At 45.3% G+C, this 23,623-nt stretch overlaps 1 protein-coding gene across 1 annotated transcript; it reads right to left on the bottom strand.

Moving 5' to 3' along the window:
- Nucleotides 1–6,124: 6,124 nt before the first annotated feature.
- PROKR1 (prokineticin receptor 1) lies at nucleotides 6,125–18,843 on the bottom strand. The gene is made up of 3 exons (XM_010367641.2): nucleotides 18,583–18,843; nucleotides 16,124–16,768; nucleotides 6,125–7,100 (listed from the first exon to the last, which is right to left on the bottom strand). The coding sequence occupies exons 2-3, from the start codon at nucleotides 16,606–16,608 to the stop codon at nucleotides 6,404–6,406; spliced, it is 1,182 nt and encodes a 393-aa protein (XP_010365943.2). The 5' UTR covers nucleotides 16,609–16,768; nucleotides 18,583–18,843; the 3' UTR covers nucleotides 6,125–6,403.
- Nucleotides 18,844–23,623: the final 4,780 nt, after the last annotated feature.

Raw genomic sequence — 23,623 nt, 5'->3', positions numbered from 1 at the left:
TTCATCTTTGTAACATCTGAGCCTAGGACAAGAAATATCTGTTAAATAATGGTGTGCAAGAGTCCTGGAACTCCAGTTCATTAGGAGAAACCTTCCCTGGCTTCTTGAATGAATCTTTGTCATGCAGATCAGAACTGGGGCCATTGAGATGGCAGAGAGATAGAAAGTCAGTGAACCACAATGCCCACTGTGGCATCTTTACATGAAAAGTGTCCGGTAAAGATCTATTGATTTAATTCCATTTAAATTTGTGGGCCTCCTCTTTCCTGCCATCTCTATTTCTCCCAATGCTCGCTCTAGTGTTTTGGCCTCCCCCAAGGCAGGTGTTCTGAACCAGTTCAGGGGACTGTGAACTTGGTTGGGAAAAAAATGTATTGCTATTCTCACTAACCTGTAACTGAACTTTACATTTCCTGCCATTATGAAGCAGGCAACAAACCACACTAGAATTAACAGTCCCTGAGACTGTCGCCAAGAGATATTTTACATCTCATTGGAGTTTGGAGAGAGGTCTCAAAATACCGTTTACATTCATTGCTACTTCAAAATCACGGTAGTTTTTAGCCTGATGCTAAATATTATTATGTAAGACATTAAAGATTTAATATAAAGAAATGAAATATAAATATTTATATAATTATACCACAAACTTAAACTAATTTGAGAATTGCATTTTAATAGAATTGATTTCTTCCGTATTCCTATGTATGTTATTGAATAAATTTGAAAGCATTATTTTGAGAAGAAGGTATAAATTTCACTGGATGCCAGAAGCTCCCAAGACACTTAAAAGTTAAGGACCTTTGCATTGCGGTCAGTTGTTATGGGTAAATGAAACTTCTCAGAGAAGGAAAAATAAAGATGGGAGTGGTGTTATTCTCAGTTTTTGAGAAAATCTGGTTCATTTAGATGTTGATTTATCACTTAATGATTGAACTTAAGGAGAAAGGTGTTTATTTGGTTAACTAGAAAGCCTAAAGAAGGGCTAAAACATCATATAAAGGCTGCAGCACAGAGTGATTAAAAGCCTGAGCTCTGGAGTTGAACTACTGGGCTTCAGATTTCAGCGCACTTATGTGACCTTGAGCAACTTCTGTGAGTTAAGGCTGTTTCCTCATCTGTAGAGTGGGAGTGATACTTGCCCCTGACTCAGAGGACGGTATGAGGACTGACTGAGACAATTCCTGTAACATGCTCAGCTCAGCCCAATACGTGGCAGATTCTCCTTGCTGTTAGTATTAAAGTCAGCCAAATTTGTTTCCAATAACCTTTCCCTTCATATTCTTTTTTTTCCTAATTATGAAATACCTCCCTCACCCCATCACACAGACCTGTTTCATACAGCCAGTTTCTCTCTGTCCTTGGCCCCTTGCCTCTATCCCATCAAAACCCTCTCTCAGATAAGGCTCTGGTATTCCTTTCTTATGCCTCTGTGTTTTCCCGTTTTTGAGCTGCCTCTACCAGGGGTGGCAATTCCGTCATTGTGTGAAAGGTCCTCCCCTCCAGGGAACGGCAATTTCAGCCTCCAAAAGCAGATAAAACGTATTTCAGGCTGGGCGCAATGGCTCATGCCTGTAATCCCAGGACTTTGGGAGGCCAAGGCAGGTGGATCACTTGAGGTCCGAAGTTCAGGACCAGCCTGGACAACATGGTGGAACCCAGTTTCTACTAAAAATACAAAAATTAGTTGGGTGTGGTGGTGGGTGCCTGTAATCCCAGCTACTCAGGAGGCTGAAGCAGGAGGATCACTTGAACCTGGGAGGAGGAGGTTGCAGTGAGCAGAGATCACACCACTGCACGCCAGCCTGGGCAACAGAGTAAGACTTTGTCTCAAAAAAAAAAAAAAAAAGAAAGAAAGAATAAATAAATGTTTCTCTTGCCAGGTGGAATACTCATCTTTTGCTTCTCTGCACCTTTTGCTTCTGTCCAGCTCAAGTCTCACCTCCTTCCAAAAGCCTCCCCGCTTCTCTTGTCCTCACCCGCAGGGGCAGGAGGTAGCCCTCGATGTGACTAAACTGAGCACACAGGGTCTGCCCACTCCTCTGGACATTCAGCCAAGTGTGGCTTCTTTTTTTTTTTTGAGACAAAGTCTCACTCTGTCACCAGGTTGGAGTGCAGTGGTTCGATCTTGGCTCACTGCAACCTCTGCCTCTTGAGTTCAAGCTATTCTCCTGCCTCAGCCTCCTGAGTAGCTGGGGTTACAGGTGCGCACCACCATGCTCAGCTAATTTTTGTATTTTTAGTAGAGATGGGGTTTCACCATCTTGGCCAGGATGGTCTCGATCCCTTGACCTCGTGATCTGCCCGCTTCGGCCTCCCAAAGTGCTGGGATAACAGGCCTGAGCCACCACTCCCAGCCAAGTGTGACTTCTTTATTTCTCTCCTCTGATTTCCTGGGGAGGGCAGCTATTCTCATGAACAGGGGCCTAGTGTCATTCCTTTTAGATTCCCAGCAATGCCGAACTAGGCAAGGTAAAGAAAGGGTATCTGTAAACATTTTTTAGCAGTTCTTCCTTAAAATCTCCTGGCCTCCATGCCTGTGCTGTGAGTTCTCAGGGGTAGAATGAGCTAAACTTGGCATGCAAAAGAACTAGGAATGTCTCTGCTAAACTTCTTAAGTAAGGGATCTCCAGAGAAGGCCAGACAGGGGTTGAACAGTCACCTCAAGTGTTCTTGAAAAGGATGCTGCCCTTTCTAAGACTCTGATGCTCCCTGCATCCAGGAACGCTGTGGTAGAAGAGCCCTGGACTCAGCTTCAGGAGCCTTGGGGTCTGACCCTGGCTCTCATAGTGACCAGATGTGTGACCGTAAACATATATCTTCCCCATTCTGGACTTTAGTTTTTATCAGCTGTGAAATGAGTGGTTTGAATTTGATATTCTCACTTCGACTGTAGGAAAGAGAATTGGACTCATTGTTTGTGGATATAGTCCAAAATATATCATATATTTTTCAAGAATAAGACTCATAATTTTCTGGTCATCTAGCAAATTCTTTGGCATTCCTTTTCATAAGGAGCCTGGAACTTGTTTCACGCTTCCGGGATTGCTGGAGTGATCACCACATTGCCTTGTGCAGTGTCATTCCAATTATTTTTTAAATTGTACTCAGTAGACGAAATCTCCAAAAGCTTTACTGTAAATCTGCCCTTATACTTTAGTTATGGAAAGAGTTTGATTTTACAAAATCACATCTTTATCCTTCCGTGTAAGACAATGTACTTATCTGTTTGCATACTGAAAGTATTTAGAGAACAGAATAGACGCACATAGAACAAGTGTCATTTTGTGGGGCTTACCACCAGTTTTTGGAGAAGCCATCAGTCGGGCAGCTAGTTGGATGAAACCTGAACGTGGCATGGTATAACATAGGTTTGTCTCTTGCTCACTTTGCGTGTGTGGATATTAAGCCTGTTCAGGTTTAACCTTAGCTTATGTAATAGACATAAACAGGTCCTCAGATTTCAAGTCTTGGCACTCAGATACTAAAAAGTATTAATGGTTTTACCAGAGCAGACTTCTAGGAAGCGGATCTATAAATCAGTTAAATCTCTTTAGGATGGAGAGGGGAAGTTTGCAGCATGAGTTAGCACTGATCTCACAAATCATATGATCATGGAAACTACTTAGTGTTCACTCAAAGAACCATGTCACTACGACTAGAAAAAGGATAGGAAAGGAGGTGGAACACACAGGACATGACGCTCCATGATTTTCTATATATACAGATATTTTCATTTCACCTGATAACAACATAACACTCTCATTCACTATAAAATTACAAGCAGACACTAATATTTGGAAGTATTACAGATAGTGGAGTGAAAAATTGATACATTTTAGGCTGAAAAGCAGAGGGCGATTTGGTTGTCACATATAAAAACCTCCTGTTTAATACAATCAACTCTTGTTTAGCATTCTTAATGAAAGGGATGGACATAATGCAATAAATTGTATCATTTTTAACTTTTTAATCCAAAAGCTAACCTTCCAGATTTTAGAATGCAATATATGATTTTATATAAAAAACAAAAATGGCCTTCCAATGCATATTTGGTTTAGGCTAATATTTTAATTAATTTTATTCTCCAAGAGCATTCTGATTAAGTTGTAGGGTAAGTCTATTGGGTGATAAGTGGGAAGAAATAATTAGGTTTTTGTAATGTGTCTTTCAGGGAAATAAAGTAACTATACAAAATAAACTTTGCTGCCCAAAATAAGGAGTTGACTATATTTGGAGGGGAACATGTCACACATGCCTCTTAAAAAACCTTGTAGGTGTGCTGCTCTAGAGTTAAATAAGAAAAAGACAAGTCCACGCTATAGCTCTACACACTCGTGAGAATAAAACCAGACTGAGAAACAACGATCCCATTGCCCAGATTCATGCTGGCTGGGAACAGTCATGGGAAGATGATCAACACTTCCAGGATCACAAAGATACTCCGATTCTGGAGTTTCCAAAACCCTAAACTCATCTAACCGGAGACTCAGCCACCCTTTCCTTTATGCATCTATGAGCAAATCTCATGACCTTGTTTGCACAGCCATGTTATTAGGCACGTAATGCATACATCACTGTTAAGAAGCGCAAAGGAATAATTTACACAAAGAAAAATAGAAGTGGAGACGGCCAGGTTTCTGGATACACAAGCCAAGGTAAGAGGTTTCTCTTGTCCAGGCGCACTACACACAGTTCCTAGTCCATCCTTTTGACAACTTGTGTGGTTGAAGGCATCTCCCATGTATTGTCTCATTGGCTTCTCACAGCCACTCTGTCAGAAGGTATCACAGGTGTTACCTTTGTTCCCTCGGACAGGCTTTGCCCAGGGCTACACAGTTGACAGACTCAGGTCTGTCTCTCAGATCTTCCAGCTCCAAAATACCAAACTCCAAAACTCAAAACATCAAACAAAGGAGGCAGGTTAGAAAGTGGGATGAGTCTTCAACAACCTGTGGGGTCACTGAAGCTCACTGTTTGGTCTAACACTACCCGTCTGTATGTCTCCTTCTTTTCTGGGTGCCCAGGGCGCCACAGACTTCTGGAAGATGCATCTGACCTGCATCCTCTGCCGCTGAATCACATGACTTCATTCCCACTGAGGACTAGAAATGTGTGGCTTATCCCTCCTAAGAAGAACCCTATTTTAGAAGCAAAGCAAGTCTTAATCCAAAGGAACAAAGACTAGGATGGGATTCAGGGGCCAGTAATAAGGATATCTTGCCCTCAAATCATATCCATGAGGATACCTTACCATGCTGTCTGGTTAGGAGGGAACTCTTCATCGCTCACATTTGAGAGCTGGTGAAAACAGAAAAATGAATGAAGGCCATGTCCAGGAGGTACTGTGTCCATTTTCAAAGATTCTATGCTTCATAAGCATGGAAGCATGAGAGGGAAGGAAAGGACTTAAGGGGAAGCGTAATTGGTCCAAACGAAATAACAGGTGGGAACAGTGTCATCTGTATACCTGGAGAGCCTGAGCCCCTGCCGCACCTGAACCGCACTGAGCCCCGCATGTTTCCAGTTTTGCCTTCCTGTTTCGACTCTCCTCCACTTGCATCTCCTTCCTCACTGAAGGCAAAAAATCCATGGAGCCAGGGAACATGCCTACCCTGAATCCAGGCTTCCCCCTCTGAACTTACTCCAGGTACCCAGAACCCCGTAATTCCCTGTCCAAATGGCATCCAGGGTCTATGTGTCTTCTTCCGCGGGCCAGTCCTTCTGATGAAGAGCCTTACCACCTATGTGCAGACCTCTGGGCCTGAGGGTGGCCACAGAGCAGTGTGGGAGGAAGAGTTTGCACAGAACTTGACCATGAATACTGGGATGTCCATGCACATGCATGCAAGGCCCCTCGCCATGAGAGATGAGAGGAGAAGGGCTGCACAAGGAGCCTAGAGTCTCTTCCGCATTCTCGCTCCAGTCTTGCAAATGTTAGGCATGAACTCCAGCTGAAGAATATTCCCAGAGATGGGCCAGATCAGTGTGTGATGAGTAGGTGGATGGCCCAGAGATACCCTCACACTGCGAACACATGTACTGCAATCCTAGATACCTACTCCAGTTCTTTTGTGGAAACTCCCTTATTTCTATCTGCACCACAACATTTTCCTCTGTTTAATTCCAATTTCATTTTGCCAGCTAAACGTCATCAACATATATAGGTCTTACTAGTACCTACTGGTGTGCAAATTAGACATTCAACAAATGCCACTATTGATAGTGTCTGGTCACATGCATTTTAGAAACTCTGAGCTCCTTGAAAACATGGTTCACAGAGTGGTCCATTTACTCTGCCCTCTGCCGCACACAAAAAGTTCCAGGTTGATGTGCATCCAAGCACACTAGTCAGTGTCCGCAGGACCCTGCCTTGTGCTTAAACTTGGCAAAGTCCAGGGGGTTATTTTAGTCTGATGCAGTCTACCTCTTCAGTGGCAGGCATCCCGATTGTCTTGAGGTCCAGGTCTGCACTGGACTTACCGCCATTGTAAGAAGCCTTCCAGTGGAGCAGCATGATCTTTTTGAAGTACTTGACGGTGTTGTTCTTGACTGTCACGAAGCACAGGGTGTTGATCATGCTGTTGCTCATGGCGATGCACTCGACGATGTAGAAGGCAGTGAGGTAGTGCTTCTCCTTCACGAATACGGTGGGGAAGAAGTCGCGCACGATGGTGAAGCCGTAGAAGGGCGCCCAGCACAGCACGTAGGCGGTGAGGATGCACATAAGCACCAGGACCGTCTTCCTGCGGCAGCGCAGCCTCTTGCGTATCTGCTCGGTCTGGAATCCAGGGACCGCCTTGAACCAGAGCTCCCGGGAGATCCTGGCATAGCACAGGGTCATGGTGACCACGGGGCCCACGAACTCGATGCCAAAGATAAAGAGGAAGTAAGACTTGTAGTACAGCTGCTGGTCAACAGGCCAGATCTGGCCGCAGAAGATCTTTTCCTGGCTCCTGACAATGACGAGGACCGTCTCGGTGGTGAAGTAGGCGGAAGGGATGGCGATCAGGATGGACACCGTCCACACCAAGGCAATCAGGCCAGTGGCTGTTTGGCACTTCATCCGTGGTCTCAGTGGATGGACAATAGCCAGATACCTAGGGCAAGAACACAAGTGGAGGCAGCCACTGTGAGAAAGAAGTGCTGGATAATTTTTTTTTTTTTTTTGAAACAGAGTTTTGCTCTGTCACCCAGGCTGGAGTGCAGTGAGTGCAGTGGCATGATCATAGCGCACTGCAGCCTCGAACTCCTAGGCCCAAGCAATCCTCCCACCTCAGCCTCCCAAGTAGCTGGGACTAGAGGTGCAATGCACCACCCGCGTTAACTCTTTTTCATTATTTTTTATAGAGGCAGAGTCTCCGTATGCTGCCCAGGCTAGTCTCAAACCCCTGGGCTCAAGCGAATCTGCTATTTCATTTTGCAACATTCTAAGGAGCAACCAAATGGTATGTGTGGAGGAAACTCCCAGTGGTACATGGGCTTCTGCAAAAGGCCAACTTGAAGCAAACCCCAGGGTCATCTCTAATTAGCTGTGCAACCTCAGCCAAGTTTTGTTGATGCACTCTGACCCTTAGTTTCCTTATCTGCAAAAGTTTTGTTGGCTGTTAAATATTAAATGTGATAATGTATGCACTGTGCCTGGCACAGTTTTAAACCTAATATGTACTCAAAATGATAACAATTAGTATTAAATATAATAATTCCTCCCATCGGTTTCTAGCCTGGCACTGTTCCCAGCTCCTTCCTGTTCTTGGGCTGTTCATTCTAATTACCTCTCAGTTTAGAGCTAAAAGGGCAAGATAATTCAAAGAGTTGGGAGAATCTGCCCTTTCCAATGGAAACAGTGGGCAAAGGTTTTTCTTCATTCCACATTCTAAAAATTGTTGCTTTGCATGCAAAGGAGGAGGAAAAGCTTGTGGCCATGTGTCTCATTTTCAGGTGGAAAAATGGAAGGCAGTGAGAGATGAATGACTTTCTCAAGGTCACAGACCACAGGACCCTTCCTTGATAGAAAACATTTAACCCTACCTCACAGGGTTGATGTGAAAATCAATTGAGAATATACATGAATGTATTTCTTTTTCAACCGCAAAGCATCAGAGAGTAAAAAGACACTGCTTTTGTCCTTTCAAAAAAAAAGAAAACCCACATTGCTGTTACCACAGTGGTCCAGAAACAGAGAGAGCACTTTCTAGGGGGGATGTGAGTCATTGTGCGGCATGAGAGCTGATAGCCTCTTTCCCAGAGAGAATGCACACAGCTTATGTAGAGAGCTCCGGTTTCCTGGAAGACATCCGGTGGCTGGCAGGGGGTGAAAGTTGGTGAAAGAGAGAGATGGGGAGTGAAGTGGGAGGGGACTGATTGGTCAACACTAGAAACAAACACGGTCTCACGTGTCCAGAACTTATCCCAGGTAGAGCCCAGAGCAAATGTGACCAGGGCCTGAAGGAAAGCCAAACCAGCTCCGTTTCCTTTGAAACCAATCCTTATGAAGTCATCTTTCTTGGAATTCTGATTTGAAGAGAGGTTCATTCTTACTTATTTTTTTTCTTGATTGTATTTCTGCTCTTTCTGTCCCTCCCTCACAGCCTGGGCACTCAAGCCTATTGAGCATCCTTTAGAGAGTTGGCAGGAGTAAGCCTCCAGCTCTCTTCTAGCCCCCAGAGGTTAGATGAAGTGGGATGGGTTGCGCCCACTCTGGACACCCGCTGACTGCCATCCCTGGCACTCTAGCCAATCTCCCAAGCGCCAGAAGTAAAAAGGGAAATGTCTGCAGGATGTTGGCAATGCCATTGTCAATGCACGAGCGTGAGCCCTTCATTAAGACCGCAGTGCTCCTGATGTAACCAGAGCCCCAAACTAGCCCTGACTTACAATGAAAACGGAGAGTCTAGACCTTCTGCTCTCATTGGCTCCATTGCTCTCTGTCTACCCCACCACATTCTGCTGATTACTCTGACAAAGAAATTTCCTATTTCATATTTATTCCCTATAAGAATTTTCACCACATAATTCCATTCCTTTTCCCGATAGTAGCTATCTAAGCCTTTAAGATGCTTCAAACAGAGTGTGTTTTCAATAAACATATGGGAGAGAACACCGACCTAAGACTCAGAAGACCACAAATCTAATCCCAGGTTTGCCAGAAAGCTGCTCTATGAATCTGAGTCATTTTTCTTATCCCTATAGGTTCACTTCCCTCATCTATAAAATAGGAATATTACCTAGATACTATGAGGCTCCAATGAGACACTGCACATAGCAACAGTAAGCTATTAATATACAAGGAATTACTAACATTTTAAAATGTATTTTTTCCCAGAGCTATTCTGTATACACAGCAATTTTCCTTTACCTGTTATTGGCAAATACTCGATTTGCAAGTCCTCTCCTACTTTCTATTTTATAGGATAAACTCTATACATCAAAACTAATCTTCAGGGTAATCTGTGACTATCAGATAGTTATTTCATTCTGAGTCTCTCTGACATCACCCCAACTCCATCCCCAGGATTAGTGCCATGAGCTGTGCGGGAGGCATTCCTGATATATTTACAAATAGGCAAATTGCGGAAAACTCTTTCAAGGATTTCCATCAGCATTGTCAATGCTAGGACCAGAACTCCAGAACTCTAGCATTAGTAATGCTATGTTTGCTTATGTTTATAAAGAAGTTTACAATTTACAGAGCATTTTCAAATCCACTTTTTCACTAGATAATTCCAACCCTATTAAATAAGTAAGACAGTGACGATGTCCACTTTATAGATGAGAAAACTGAGGCTTGGGGAAGTTAACCTGCCAAAAAGCCACACAACTAGATATCAACAGAACAATGACTCAGACCCACATCTTGCTGCAAATCCAGTGGCCTCTCTGAATGCTTTTTACCTCCTCCTTTTTTCAGCCAAGAGCAAATGATGCCCCCTCCTCTTGCCTTCCTGGCATCCCAGCAGCCCTTCTCCTCTTTCCTCTCCATCACAGTTGGTTTCTAACTATTGGTGTTCCAAAAAGGGGTCTGACATGCGGCAGCCTGCTTTTCTTTGCTTATGAGTATGTCCTTGGCTTGCCCTGTGTGTCTGCCACTACAGTGGCTTCGGTCCAGATTCATGCAGAGCTAACAGTTCCCAGAGAACAAGGAATAAAGGCTGCTAGACAAAGAGATGGTCCAGGCAATACGTGTGATAACAATGGGCTGGAAAAGAAGTATTTGGGCTCTGTCTCTCTTCCCAGGACCAAGTCCCGGATCAAATCATGGTAACAGTGGTCCCAGCAGCTACTAGGCTAGTCATGGAATGGGCAGAGATAACACAACCCAATCCTCAGGCCAGTGGCCCTGACTAATGAGCTCACCAGGAGGCTTCTGTGCTTCCTAAGGTTGGGTGAGATCACTCAGGCCTTAGCTTCATCAAGACAGAAGAAGAGAGCTTCTTCACAGGTATATAGACTGGCCAGTTTCCTCAGGATTCTGGGTAAAAGAGAAGTTCCCTGGAGCCCCCACATGCTGTGGGATCTTAGTGTCTACACATTAAAAGGAAACCCAGACCTGTGGCTCGGGCAGAGGTCTCTCATGATGCATTTTTTTTTTTTTTTCTTTTTTTTTGAGACTGAGTCTCGCTCTGTCGCCCAGGCTGGAGTGCAGTGGCCGGATCTCAGCTCACTGCAAGCTCCGCCTCCCAGGTTCACGCCATTCTCCTGCCTCAGCCTCCCGAGTAGCTGGGACTACAGGCGCCCGCCACCTCGCCCGGCTAGTTTTTTGTATTTTTTTTTAGTAGAGACGGGTTTTCACCGTGTTAGCCAGGATGGTCTTGATCTCCTGACCTTGTGATCCGCCCATCTCGGCCTCCCAAAGTGCTGGGATTACAGGCTTGAGCCACCACGCCCGGCTGCATTTTTTTTTTAAGACAGGGTATTACTCTGTCACCCAAGCTGGCTGGAGTGCAGTGGCACAACAGCTCACTGCAGCCTCTATCTCCTGGACCCAGTGGTTCCTCCCACCCCAGCCTCCTGAGTAGCTGGGACTACAGGCACATGCCACTATGCCTGGTAAATTCACAGACAGTAAAAGGTTATAAAAGAAGTAAGACAGAATCACAGCTCTTGAGGGGCTGACCATCTGGAGTTGCAGGTAGGACGGGACCAGGGAGAACTAGCACTTACAAACCCTGTTAAATTCACATTAGTCACTGTTAATCCTATTAAATCCACATTAGTTTTTTTTTTGTACAGACAGGATCTCTCTGTGTTGCCCAGGCTGATCTCGAACCCTGAGCTCAAGGGATCTACCTGCCTAGGGTTCCCAAAGTGCTAGGATTACAGGCATGAGCCACCGCAGCTTGCCTCATGATCTTTTTTAGTTTCCTGCTTCCCTCAGGTCTGACTCCCTCTGCCTAGCTGTTGAGACCTTCTGGAATAGATCCTATTCTTTCTGATCTCTACTGTCCTTCTGTTTCTTACCCACGCCCAACATCCCTCTCTAAGGTACCTCAGACTCACCTCAGGCATTCCCACCTCTAGGCTTTTCCGAACACTGTTTTACTCACTTTCTTGGGAAAACTTGTCTCTCCTTTGTTGATCTTCATTTGTTGAAGGACACTTAGAAGTCCACCTCCTGCATGAAGCCTCCTCTGACTACTCTGGTACAAAATGATCTTATCCTTCTCTAAATTTTACTTCAAATTTATCCTTTACTTGTTCTTTAACTGTTTTGTAAGTGCTAGTTCTCCCTGGTCCCATCCTACCTGCAACTCCAGATGGTCAGCCCCTCAAGAGCTGTGATTGTGTCTTACTTCTTTTATAACCTTTTGCTGTCTGTGAATTCTGGGCACCTAATAGGGTTTTCGTGCAATTTCACCCTCATCGAGTGCCTGCCACTGGGTGAACAGACATGTAAAAAGCTGGCTGGACACAGTGGCTCACACCTGTAACCCCAACACTTTGGGAGGTAGGGGCACAAGAATCACTTGAGACTAGTTCAAGACTAGCCTAGGCAGCATAGCAAGATCCCATCTCTAAAAAAATTTTTTTTAAATATAAAAAGCCATGGTGACAGTTCTTACAAAGATTGCAACCTTTTTTGGGGAAACAGGACATAAATGTGTTTAACCATGAGACCAGGAAGCAGTCTGGGGCTAGATAATAAAAGTTTGGAAGAACAGGTGAAAGGGTTTGAGCCATACTTTGTAGACAATGGAGTTATTAGAGGTCTTTTAAGCAAGAGAGAGGAGACATGTACAAGACAGAAGATTAATTTGGCTGCAGCCTTGCTTACTTCCCTCGGGCCACATGGGGCCTTCTCTCTGTTCCTCTGTTCATAGAACCCGTCTGGTTTGTTCCTGCCTCTGGACCTTTGCACTTACAATCCCCCTTGTCTGGAATGCTTGCTCCCTGTCTTCCCAAGGCAGGCTCTTTCCCCCTGCATCATTCATAAGCCAGTTCAAAGGCCACTCCTCGGAGACCCTTCTCTTGACTACTCACCTAGAATAGGCCCCACCTAGAGTCACTCTCAACATTTTACGTGTGTGCTTGTTTTTTGTTCAGAGTATTTCTTGCTTCTGAAATTACCTTCCTCTTTTGTTTGCCTGACTGGATCTCTCTCCATCCCTTGGGTATAAGCTCTAGGAAAGCAAGGAGTTTTTTTGTCTTATTCACTGTCATATCTCCAGTGCTTGCAATAGCATCTGTCACATCATAGTTACTCTATAAAAATGCATTGTTTAAATGAATGAATGAATGAAAGCTTAGGATGGATTGTCAGGGGAGTAGGGTTGACAGATGGGGAGATCCAAGAAACAATGAAGGCAGGAAGACCAAGAGGAGACTAGGATGCCAGCCCTAATGAACAAATGGGTATTGCCGAGACCTGGAAGTTGAATGAATGCTGGTGAAGAAGGGAGAGTAACTGGGGCAAAGGAGACTTTCTTCTAGGTTAGATGCCTGGGAGAACAATGGAACCAATAATATAAATAAATGCAAGCAAGTAGATGATAAATAGTTTTGTTCTAGCATTTTGTAGAAATCTTGTATTTTTTAAAAACCACATAATAAAAACAATAATTTCAATGAAAACAAAGGGCTTAGTGTATCAGAAATGTTCATTAGTTTATCTGCTTTTTTGCTGTAGACATTCCTATAAGGGTTAATTTAAGAATTAAGAATTATCACATCCACTGTTTATTTATTGCTTACTGTTTTAAATATTGTTCTAAGCAATTAAATATATCATTTCATTTAATCCTCAAAGCAACCCAATACAATAGGCTTTCTTTTTATCCTCATTTTATAAGCGATAAAACGGAGGCAGAGAGAGAGAGGCCAAATAACTAACCCAACACACAATATAGCCAGAATTTAAACCCAGGCAGAATAACTGCTAACATGGCTACAGAAGTTCCATTTAACAAAAATAAAGGCATTTTTACAACTAAGTGTATTTGTTATAAACCAAGATAAAAATTAATTGCTCCCAACCGATCAAATCCTGAACAACACATGAGACCAGAGAAAAATTAATGATTCCTAGACCACAATTAGATGGTAACAACACATACAAATAAAAATAATTGAAGAAAAGATCACAAACATCAATAAACGAATGGGCATTGGAGCAGCCATTCATCTGCCAAGACCACTGGGCAGCCCCGTGAAGGTCCATGGTGCTTTCCTCGAGGTCTGGGTACAAGCTTCCAATCACAACCCCACTCAACCATAGCAGCCCCCACGGTGCAAAGCATTTTTTCTAATTCATCTTTCTTATTGTATCTAATTTCCGTTGTGTAAACACACTGCAAGAGAAAAGCTTGCAGTATTTCAGACAAGCTCTGTTTGATATGAAAGGAGGTTATGAGCTTGAAGAATTTCAGTAGATGGAGACTGACTGGTTGACATAGATATCAGTCTTACATGTTCCAAATAACCCAATGCCCCTTAGTGTATCCTGGCTTCCTTTCCCCCTTGAAGCTACTTTCTCCTACCACTGTTACTCCATACAAGTGGTAAAATGGATCTCATCCAGGGAGTAGGGTCCCACTCCACAGGAGGCACCCTACCCCACTTTTAGTAGCTGAGCACATGTAGTTTCTTGTTAGTATGAAACATCAGGAAATGACTCTGTATGCTTTGTCCTGTTCATGGGCTAAGAGAGAAGGTGGCGGCTTCTATTTTCAGAAAAGTTCAGAGACAAAGTCCCTGGAGCTCTTCCTTGGCAGCTCTGAAGGGAACCTAGGAGGCAGATACTCTCCTTGACTGCTCTCCTCCTGCTCCTTCTGTGGGTTCACCTGGGGTCCTTGCCCAGGTAAATGAAAAACTGCGGGACTCTGTGATTCAGTGGAGGGAATTTGGCCAAGGAGAAGTAGCGTTCTGCAAGGATCTACGGGGACAGACCAAGGGCTATGTAAGCTGCTAACTCCCAGATGTCCTTCCCTGGAGAAGGGAGGCAGAGGTTTCACCCCTCGGCGGTTTTACAGACAGAGGCTCCTTGGCAACCCCCTTTTCTCAGGTTATCCTTTTCGGTCATCTCACCCCTGCTCGCCCTGCCTGTGGTCTCAGAAAACAAGCTCTCTTAGCTGTGCTCCTCCCTGGAACACCGTCCTGACTGTGAGGGCCAGGTCAAACCCCCTCAGATCCCTGAGGCCAGAGGACAGGGAGAGCATGTATGCCTCAGACTCTCTGGGTTAAGGGACAGAGACAGGCTGTTCAGATCCAAGTACACAGAGGCCTGATTTGATCCTCAGGGTAATTGTCTCTAGACTGTAACCAGGTGCTTTGTAATGACAGTCCAACTGTGGGCAGAGGAGCTAGCAAAGATTGTCCCCCGAGGAACAAAGACCAGCCTGGCCCATTAGCACAAGTTTACACTAAAGGAAGAGACTAAGTTGAAGGAAGACATGCAAGGGCTGCTCTTCCTGATTTTATTTGTGATCACCAGAAACAGTTCTTCTGCACTATCTGTGCAAATGGACTAAAAGGTACAAAGTGATTAATGCAACAACAAAAAGTAAATAAGCATATGTTCTCTTTTTCTTTTCAAAACAAATCCTTCAATCTTTTTTATTTATTTATTTATTTTTTAGAGACAAGGTCTCCCTCTGTCACCCAGGCTGGAGTGCAGTGGCATGAACATAGCTCACTGCAGCCTGGAACTCCTGGGCTCAAGTGATCCTCCTGCCTCAGCCTCCCAACTAGCTAGGACTATAGGCACTCACCACCACACCCAGCTAATTTTTTTTTATTTTTTCAAAAGATGAGGCCTGGATATGTTACCCATGCTGGTCTTGAACTTCTGGCCTCAAATGCTCCTCCTGCCTCGGCCTCCCAAAGTGCTGGGATTATAGGCTTGAACTATTAACCACAGCCAGCCACAAATTCTTGAATCTTATTTAAAAACAGGTGATGCACCGGGCGCGGTGGCTCCAGCCTGTAATCCCAGCACTTTGGGAGGCCGAGACGGGCGGATCACGAGGTCAGGAGATCGAGACCATCCTGGCTAACATGGTGAAACCCCGTCTCTACTAAAAAATACAAAAAACTAGCCGGGCGAGGTGGCGGGCGCCTGTAGTCCCAGCTACTCGGGAGGCTGAGGCAGGAGAATGGCGTGAACCTGGGAGGCGGAGCTTGCAGTGAGCTGAGATCCGGCCACTGCACTCCAGCCTGGGCGACAGACCGAGACTCTGTCTCAAAAAAAAAAAAAAAACAGGTGATGCTAGAAGGTCATATGTTAGTAGAGGAAGTCTTGATGAGATAGAAACCTCCTTCAAGATTTCCAAGTTGACTCAACAGGTAACTGCCTGGAGCTTAAAGTGTTCCTCAATATCTCCTCTTACCTGTCTACTCTAGACCTTGAAAGGTATAACATCTAGGAAAACATCCATAGCAGGGGAGATCAAAAGCTTCCCATCACCCAACTCTAGAGGGCTCTGCTGCCTTCTGTCTGAACAAAGCTGGAAAAGGAGAACTCTTCTCACTGTCAGTCAATGGGCAAGCTTTTGAGTCCCCCATGCATCCACATCTAGGGTGAATAGAGACACCTCTCATCAATCTGCAACTGCAGTACAGGAGGGGGCAATTCCAATGCTCCTTCCTCCCTGACCGACTTTGTTGCCCCCACTGCTGCTGCACTCACCTGTCAATGGCAATGGCCAGCAGGGCATTGGTGGAGACATAGAGAGAGACAGTGCGCAGGTAGTTGACAGAGGTGCACAGGACGTGGCCGTGCTCCCAGGAGAGCTGGCGCACCACATAGTAGTCCATCTCAAAGGGGCAGCAGACAATGGCCACCAGGAAATCCGAGATGGCCAGGTTGGCGATGAGCAGGTTGGTGAGATTGCGCAGCTTCTTGTAGCGGACCAGGGCAGCGATAAAGATGAAGTTGCCAATGCCGCAGACCAGCATGATGCCCACCAGGGCCATCCCAATGACAATCTTGGCAGCAAAGAACGTCCGGGAATTGGTCACATCCTCATCTTCATCCAAAGGCATATCATAGTCACCATAGCTGAAGTTGAATGGGAGGGAAGCGGCAAGGTCTCCATGAGGGTTGAGCGCAGAAAGGAAGCTGGTGGAGGTGTTGGTGGCATTGTCATCCATGAACACCATGGTGGTCTCCATCTGGCCAGGTGGTGCTGTGAGCAACACTGCTCAGAATTCCCCGGGGCAATGTCTGCAAGGCTGATATCACCCCTCTCTGCTATCAGCCAGCTCTCCATTAATGAGTCAGAATGTCTCTGCCAGCATCTTTGGGGTATGGTGTCTGAGCTCCATTCTAAACCTTTGAAAGACATACAAACAGTTGGCTACATGTTAGAGTAAAGCTTGCCAAATTTAAAACCACCCTGTAACCTAAGCAGACTTATTAGCTACCTGCCCAGAGTGAACATAGGGTGATGGAGTAGAAATAAAGGAACCAATGGGAGAAAACAAATGAAAACCACATGCTCAATTAGGGAAGGGTGGATTGCTATAGAGACAATCAAGCACTGGCTCAGTTTATTTCTATTCCACTGAAGACTCAGAAATGTTGCACCTTTTCTCAAGGACAAAAGTTGGGAGTGTGGGGAGGCTGAAGAGTAAGAAATTACTTTAAATGCTCTTTAAGAGGGAGGGCTTTCAGACAAGCCTGTCTGCTCTCCTTGCTCTTCTGGCAAAACATGACTCTAAAATCATGAGCCATAGAACAGCCACCTTCCTCTCTCTTTGCTGGACTTCGTGTTCCCACATCAGAACCTGCTGTGACCCTAGAAACTGGAAACAGCATTTATGAAGGTCTGTCCCCAGGCAGAAGCTGTAGGGTAAAGTCACAACCTGTGACTAACCAAGTGATGAGAATGGGGACTCTAGAGCAAAATTTTTCCTTGGTTGGTTGAGTGTCCAGAGGTAAATAGCTTAAACACTCAGAGGTTCAACATCTGCCAGGCAGGAGATCAATAATGTCTGCACAGCCTGGAGGAGAGTGTTACACCCTAGAACTGCAAGGAGTTACTACTGAGCTCTCAGGCCTCCTCCGTCAGTTGCAAGGAAGGGGAGAGAAATCCTGATACAGGGACTCCACCGCACCACACAATGGGGCAGGGGTGAGGGGTCTGGGGGAGTGTCAGCTGCCCTGGTGGGGACAGGGAGGCAGCCAGAGTACCCCTATCCCCTGCCCTCTCCCTGCAGTCCCTCCCAAACCCTGAAGACATCAGACCAGCAAGTGGGACATAGAAGGAGGGCTGAGGTCTGGAGAGCACCCTAAGACAAATGTCAGTAGAACAGAGGGAAGAATGCAAGCCTGAGTTTCCTGGGAAAGGGAGATGAGGAAAATGCCCAGGACCCGACCTCCCCACCCCCAGGAAAGCCTGCTCTCCATATTCCTCCAAGGCAAAACATCTGGAGCCTGTCTTCTTGGGGCCAGGGTTAAAGTCCCTCTGTGCCCCAGTGAGGCTCAGCCCCACTGCTGCCTCTCCTTGCCTCTCTTTCCCAACTCCTTACCCTGATTTTTTCCTTCCTCTGAGCTCTCAATTCTGTTTGGCTCAGCCCTTGCCCTCTGCACCTGTCAGGGAGGAGAAGTAGAACTCAGCCGAAAAGAAGGAGGTGGGCAGGCTTGGAGCCCAGGCGGGACAGGCCCCACTCCTTGCAGGCCCCCTGGGTCACAGGGGCATGCCACTCCTGGGGGGGTACCCCTACAAGCATGCTACCTGAAGGCTCAAAGTAGTGTTTATAAAAGCAAAGAATATAGAAACTTCGAGGGTGGAGAGGAGGGCGTCACGAGATTAAGGATGAATGTCCAGCTGTCTTTTCTCCTTTATTCTCACCGTTCAGAGGGGAACCCCAGTCCTACCCCCATCTGGTGACTTCTCAATCGCTGGGAGCCTCTCTCACAAACCCCTGCTGACAAGTCCCCCGCCTGCTCCCAACTTTCTCCCTGGAGCCTGGGCGGCTTCCCCTAAGGACAGAGGAGGGGAAGCCTGGCTCTCCCGAAGAAACGCACAGGAGTGAATCCCTTGCAAAGCCCCCTCTTCACTCAGAAGCCCCCGCACCCCATGGCCGCAGCCAGTGGAGCGCAGGGTCCCTGGAGCATCCTCCCCGGGAGGGCGGGCTCTGTACCTGCGGCATCGCGGAGCTCAGCGGGCAAGGTCGGGGTTTCTTATTCCGGGGCCGTAATAGGAGACGCTTCTTCCAGAAGCCTGCAGGCGGAGGGCAGGTCCCCGCTCCCTTCCTCCTCTGCTCGGGGCTCTTTCCTGGCTCTGGCTGGGGAGTTACGCTCGCGCCGCCGCTGCAGATCCCCTGGCCCGGCCCGCCCCGGACTCCCTGTCCCCGCCTCCGGTGGCCGTGGGGCGCCGAGGTGAGAGCTCCAGGAGAGGCGTGTCGGGGGTCGCCCGGGCCAGCAGGGCTGCGGAGGCCAGGATCGCCCTGGACGGGAGTGTCCGGAGCGCCCAGGCTGCAGCTTGCTACTAGGACGTGCGGGAGGGAGCCGAGCCAGGCGAGCGGCGCGTTGCCCGGCTCAGGCTTCGAAACGGCCGCCCGGGGCAGGAACGGGGCCTCTGGGGCTCCGGGCAGGGCTCTGCGTCAACCCCGAGCCGGGGGCACCCATGCGGGGCGGCTGTGCCCGCCTCGGGGCACCGGGCTCCTCGGCGGCTCACCTTGGCAGCCCAGCGCCGTCTGAGTGGGCAGATACGGCCCCACTCAGCCGCGAGCTTGCAAAGGACCGAGGAGCCTCCCCCGCTGTCCACACACCTCCTCAGGGGACACGCAAGAGCCGGCCCCAACCTGGTGCCCTGGGCCAGCCTGACTGGACACCAAGGTAATCTTCGTTGCCAGCTGCCCTACCTCTCCGTAAAAGAGGCTCAGAGAAGTGCTTTCTAGAGAGCAAACAAGGGGGCGGGGTAGCACACTGGAGAGAGGAAGGACCCCCGCCCAGGGTTGTCTGCTCAGAAGACTGGGACGGATAGCGCTGACTTACAGAGCACAGTTTACCTTTACAAGCCCATAGATTCCTCAAAAAATGAGGCATACGTCCCACAATTCCACTCCAAGGTATGTAACCCCAAACTATTGAAAGCAGGGACACACATACACCGATGTTCATGGCAGCACTATTCACAGTAAGAGAAAAATGAGACAAAAGACAGAAACAACCCAAATGTCCATCAGCTAAGTGGATTAACAAAATACATATAGTATATGCATGCAATAGAATATTATTCAGCTATAAAAAGAAATGAAAAGTGTTGGTGAGAATGTGGAGAAACTGGAACCCTGTGCACTGTTGGTAGGAAAGTAAAGTGGTGCAGCCACTGTAGAAAACAGTATAGTGTTTCCTCAAAAACTTTAAAAATACAATTACCATATGATCTAGTGTTTCCACTTCTGGCTGTCTAACCCAAAAAAAATAAAAGCAGGGTGATATGGTTTGGCTGTGTCCCCACCCAAATCTCAGCTTGAATTGTATCTCCCAGAATTCCCGTGTGTTGCAGGAGGGACCCAGGGGAAGGTAATTGAATCACCAGAGCCTGTTTTTCCCGTGCTATTCTCGTGATAGTGAGTAAGTCTCATGAGATCCGATGGGTTTATCAGGGGTTTCCGCTTTTGCTTCTCTCTCATTTTTCTCTTGATGCCACCATGTAAGAAGTGCCTTTTGTCTCCCGCCATGATTCTGAGGCCTCCCCAATCATGTGGAACTGTAAGTCCAATTAAACCTCTTTGTGTTCCCAGTTTCTGGTATGTCTTTATCAGCAGCATGAAAATGAACTAATACACAGGGTCTCAAAGGCATGTTTGTACATCCATGTTCATAGCAGCATTATTCACAATAGGGAAGACATGGAAACAATCCAAATGTCCATCAATGATGAAGGGATAAGAAAAATGCTCCACATATGCACATACACTCACATGGGAATTTCCAAAAGTTTGTGGGAAAATGGAATTAAAAGATAAAAATAAAAATACATAAACTTTAGCTCTCAGCATAAGCTCCACCACATTCAGGATGCTTTTGTGATGCTGCCAGCCATTTAGTCCATCTCTAAAGGACTGAGGATCTTGGGAATTTTTTGATTTTATTTATTTATTTTTAATTTTTTGTTGAAACTGGGTCAGGCTAAGTTGCCCAGGCTGGTCTCAAACTCATGGCCTCAAGCAATCCTCTCACTTCAGCCTCCCAAAGTGCTGGGATTATAAGCATGAGCCACCAGGCCTGGCATGGGTCCTGGGAACTTAACCGTATCAATGAAGCCTTTTTTTTTTTTTTTTTAACATTATTGACATAAGAAAAATGGCTGCTCCTTAAAGACTTTTGAAGATTAGGAAATGAAGTCAGAAAGAGCCAAATCAGTACTGTAAGATGGATAGCTAATTATTTCTCATTGAAACTCTTGCAAAATTGCCCTTGTTTGATTAAAGGAATGAACAGGAGTATTGTCATGGTGAAGAACTCTTTGGTGGAGCTTTTACAGGCATTGTTTCTGCTAAAGCTTTGGCTAATTTCTCAAAATATCCTCAAAATAAGCAGATATTTAATTCTTTGGCCTTCTACAGAAAACCACATGCAAAATACTGTGAGCATCCCCCAAAAAGCTATTGCCATGACCTTTGCTCTTGATTAGTTTGCTTTTGCTTTGTCTGGACCACTCCCACCTCTTGGTAGCCATTGCTTTGATTGTGCTTTGTCTTCTGGATCACAACAGTAAAGCCCTGTTTCTTCTGTTATTACAGTTCTTCAAAGAAATCTTTCATGATCTTACCCACTTGTTTCATATTTCCATTGAAAGCTCTATGCTTATCTACAGCTGATCTGGGCACAACAATTTTGGTACCCATCAAGTGGAAAGTGTGCTTAACTTTAATTTGCCAGTCAGAAATGAGTGAGTTCAACCAATCAAAGTGTCTGTGGTGTTGGTTATTGTTTATGCAGTTAATCATCAGTCCTCTTCAATTAGGGCATGAATAAAATTAATTTTTTTCTCACAAATCGTGTGGATGGTCTGCTGCTACAGACGTCATCTTCAACATCCTCTCGACCCTTCCTGAAATGAGTATCCATTTGTAAACTGCTGATATATTTGGGTCATTGCCCACAAAAAGGTTTTCATAAAGTATCAGTGATTTCACCATTCTTCCACCAAGCTTCACTGTAAATTTCATGTTTGCCCTTGCTTCAGTATTTCAGAATTCGTGTTCCTCTGATAGGGGCTCTTCTCAAACTAATATCTTATCCTTCTATCCTTCTTAGTGACTCGAACTAGATCCTGTTTAGATGTGTTGTAATAAATGAGTACAAGTTTATTTGAGTGCAAAAAAATTTTGAAATCCATGCTTACTTTTTTCATAATATGCATTTTCCATGGATTTTTGAAGCCCCTTCATGTGTGTGTGTGTGTGTATATACACAGAATGGAATATTATTCAGCCTTCAAAGGGAATGAAATTCTGACATATGCTACAACATGGATATACCTTGAAGACATTGTGCTAAGTGAAATAAACCAGTCACAAAAGACAAATACTATATTATTCCACTTACATGAGGTAGCTAGAGTAATCAAATTCATAGAGACAGAAAGTAGAATGATGGTTGCTTAGGTCTTGGGGAAGGAGGAGTAGGGAGCTGTTGTTTAATTGGTACAAAGTTTCAACTTTGCAAAATGAAAAGAATTATGAAGATGGAGAGTGGTAATGGTTGCACAACAATCTGAATGTACTTAATACCACTGAACTGTATATGTAAAAACCGTTAAGATGGTAAATAGTTTTTTTCACTTTACCACAATGAGAAAATGGGGAAAAAAGGAATGATATACTGACACATGCTACAACATGGGTCAATCTTGAAAACATGATGCTAAGTTAAATAAGCCTATCACAAAAAACAAACATTGAATGCTTCCACATATATAAGATACTTAAAATAGGCAAATTCATAAAGTCAGAAGGTAGAATGGTTGTTACCAGGGGCTGAAGGGAAGGGGGAATAGGAGATTATTATCTAATGGGTTCAGAGTTTCCTTTTGGGATGATGAAAAGGTTCTGGCAATGTACAGTGGTGATGGTTGCACAACACTGTCAATGCATTCATGTCACTGAATTATAACTTAAACGGTTAACATGGTGAATTTTATGTTATGTGTATTTTACATATGCAGCCATGCATCACTTAACAATGAGGATACGTTCTGAGAAATGCATCATTAGGCAGTTTCATTGTGTGAATATCATAGAGTGTACTTAACACAAACCTAGATGGTATAGCCTACTACACACCTAGTCTGTATGGTATAGCCTAGTGCTCCTAGGCTACAAATTGGAACAGTATGCTACTATACTGAATACTGTAGGCAATGGTAATTCAATGGTAAACATATCTAAACATAGAAAAAGTACAGTAAAAATATGGTATTATAATCTTATGGCACCACCATCATATATGTGGTTCATCTTTGATCAAAACATCATTATGCAGCCCATGACTGTATGTATCTCCTATAGTGTAGCTCAGACCTCCTTAGCAAGGCAACCACAAAGGCCTATACGATGTTGGCCTCCAATTTTCTGTAGTGGAAAGAGAGTGCTGCCTGGGATCTGGATCTTTAGTACATTTTGCCACTATCAAAATATACTAAATGTACAAAGTGTATATGACTTTAGGCAAGTCATATACCTTCTCTGGGGTTCTCTTTTCTCATTTACAAAATAAATGAGTTGAACTTGCACTAGGAAATCACTGCCAAGTTCCAATACTTCACATAGTATCTTCCCCTGGCCCGTATACCTCCCTGAACACTTTCTCCTGTCATTTGCAATAATGTCACAGCAGTTTCACGTCTCTGAGGCTCATGTCGCCTAGAAGGTGGAAGAGGACTGTGGTAAAGAGCATAAGATAAGGAGTCCACTGCCTCCTTTCTACCTAGCTCTGCACATGTGAACGGTGTCACCTTGGGCAGTGTGGTACCCAAAACCTAGCCTTCCTCATTTGGAATTAAAAATGACAATAGCTTCTACTTCATAAGGCTGTGGTGAGGACTAAATAAAATAAGGTGGGTTAAATGCTTAGCACAATGCCTGGCACTTAGTAGGCGCCTGAGAAATGCCAGCTATTACCATTCCTTGGTGATTCTTTCTATATCTGGTCTCGTATGGGGTCGTAACT

Source organism: Rhinopithecus roxellana, chromosome 17 (assembly GCF_007565055.1).
Source record: "Rhinopithecus roxellana isolate Shanxi Qingling chromosome 17, ASM756505v1, whole genome shotgun sequence".
In the NCBI taxonomy this organism is placed as follows: Eukaryota; Metazoa; Chordata; class Mammalia; order Primates; family Cercopithecidae; genus Rhinopithecus; species Rhinopithecus roxellana.
The sequence above is the reverse complement of the archived record's forward strand: the minus strand, read 5'-3'. Positions and strand labels throughout refer to the sequence as shown.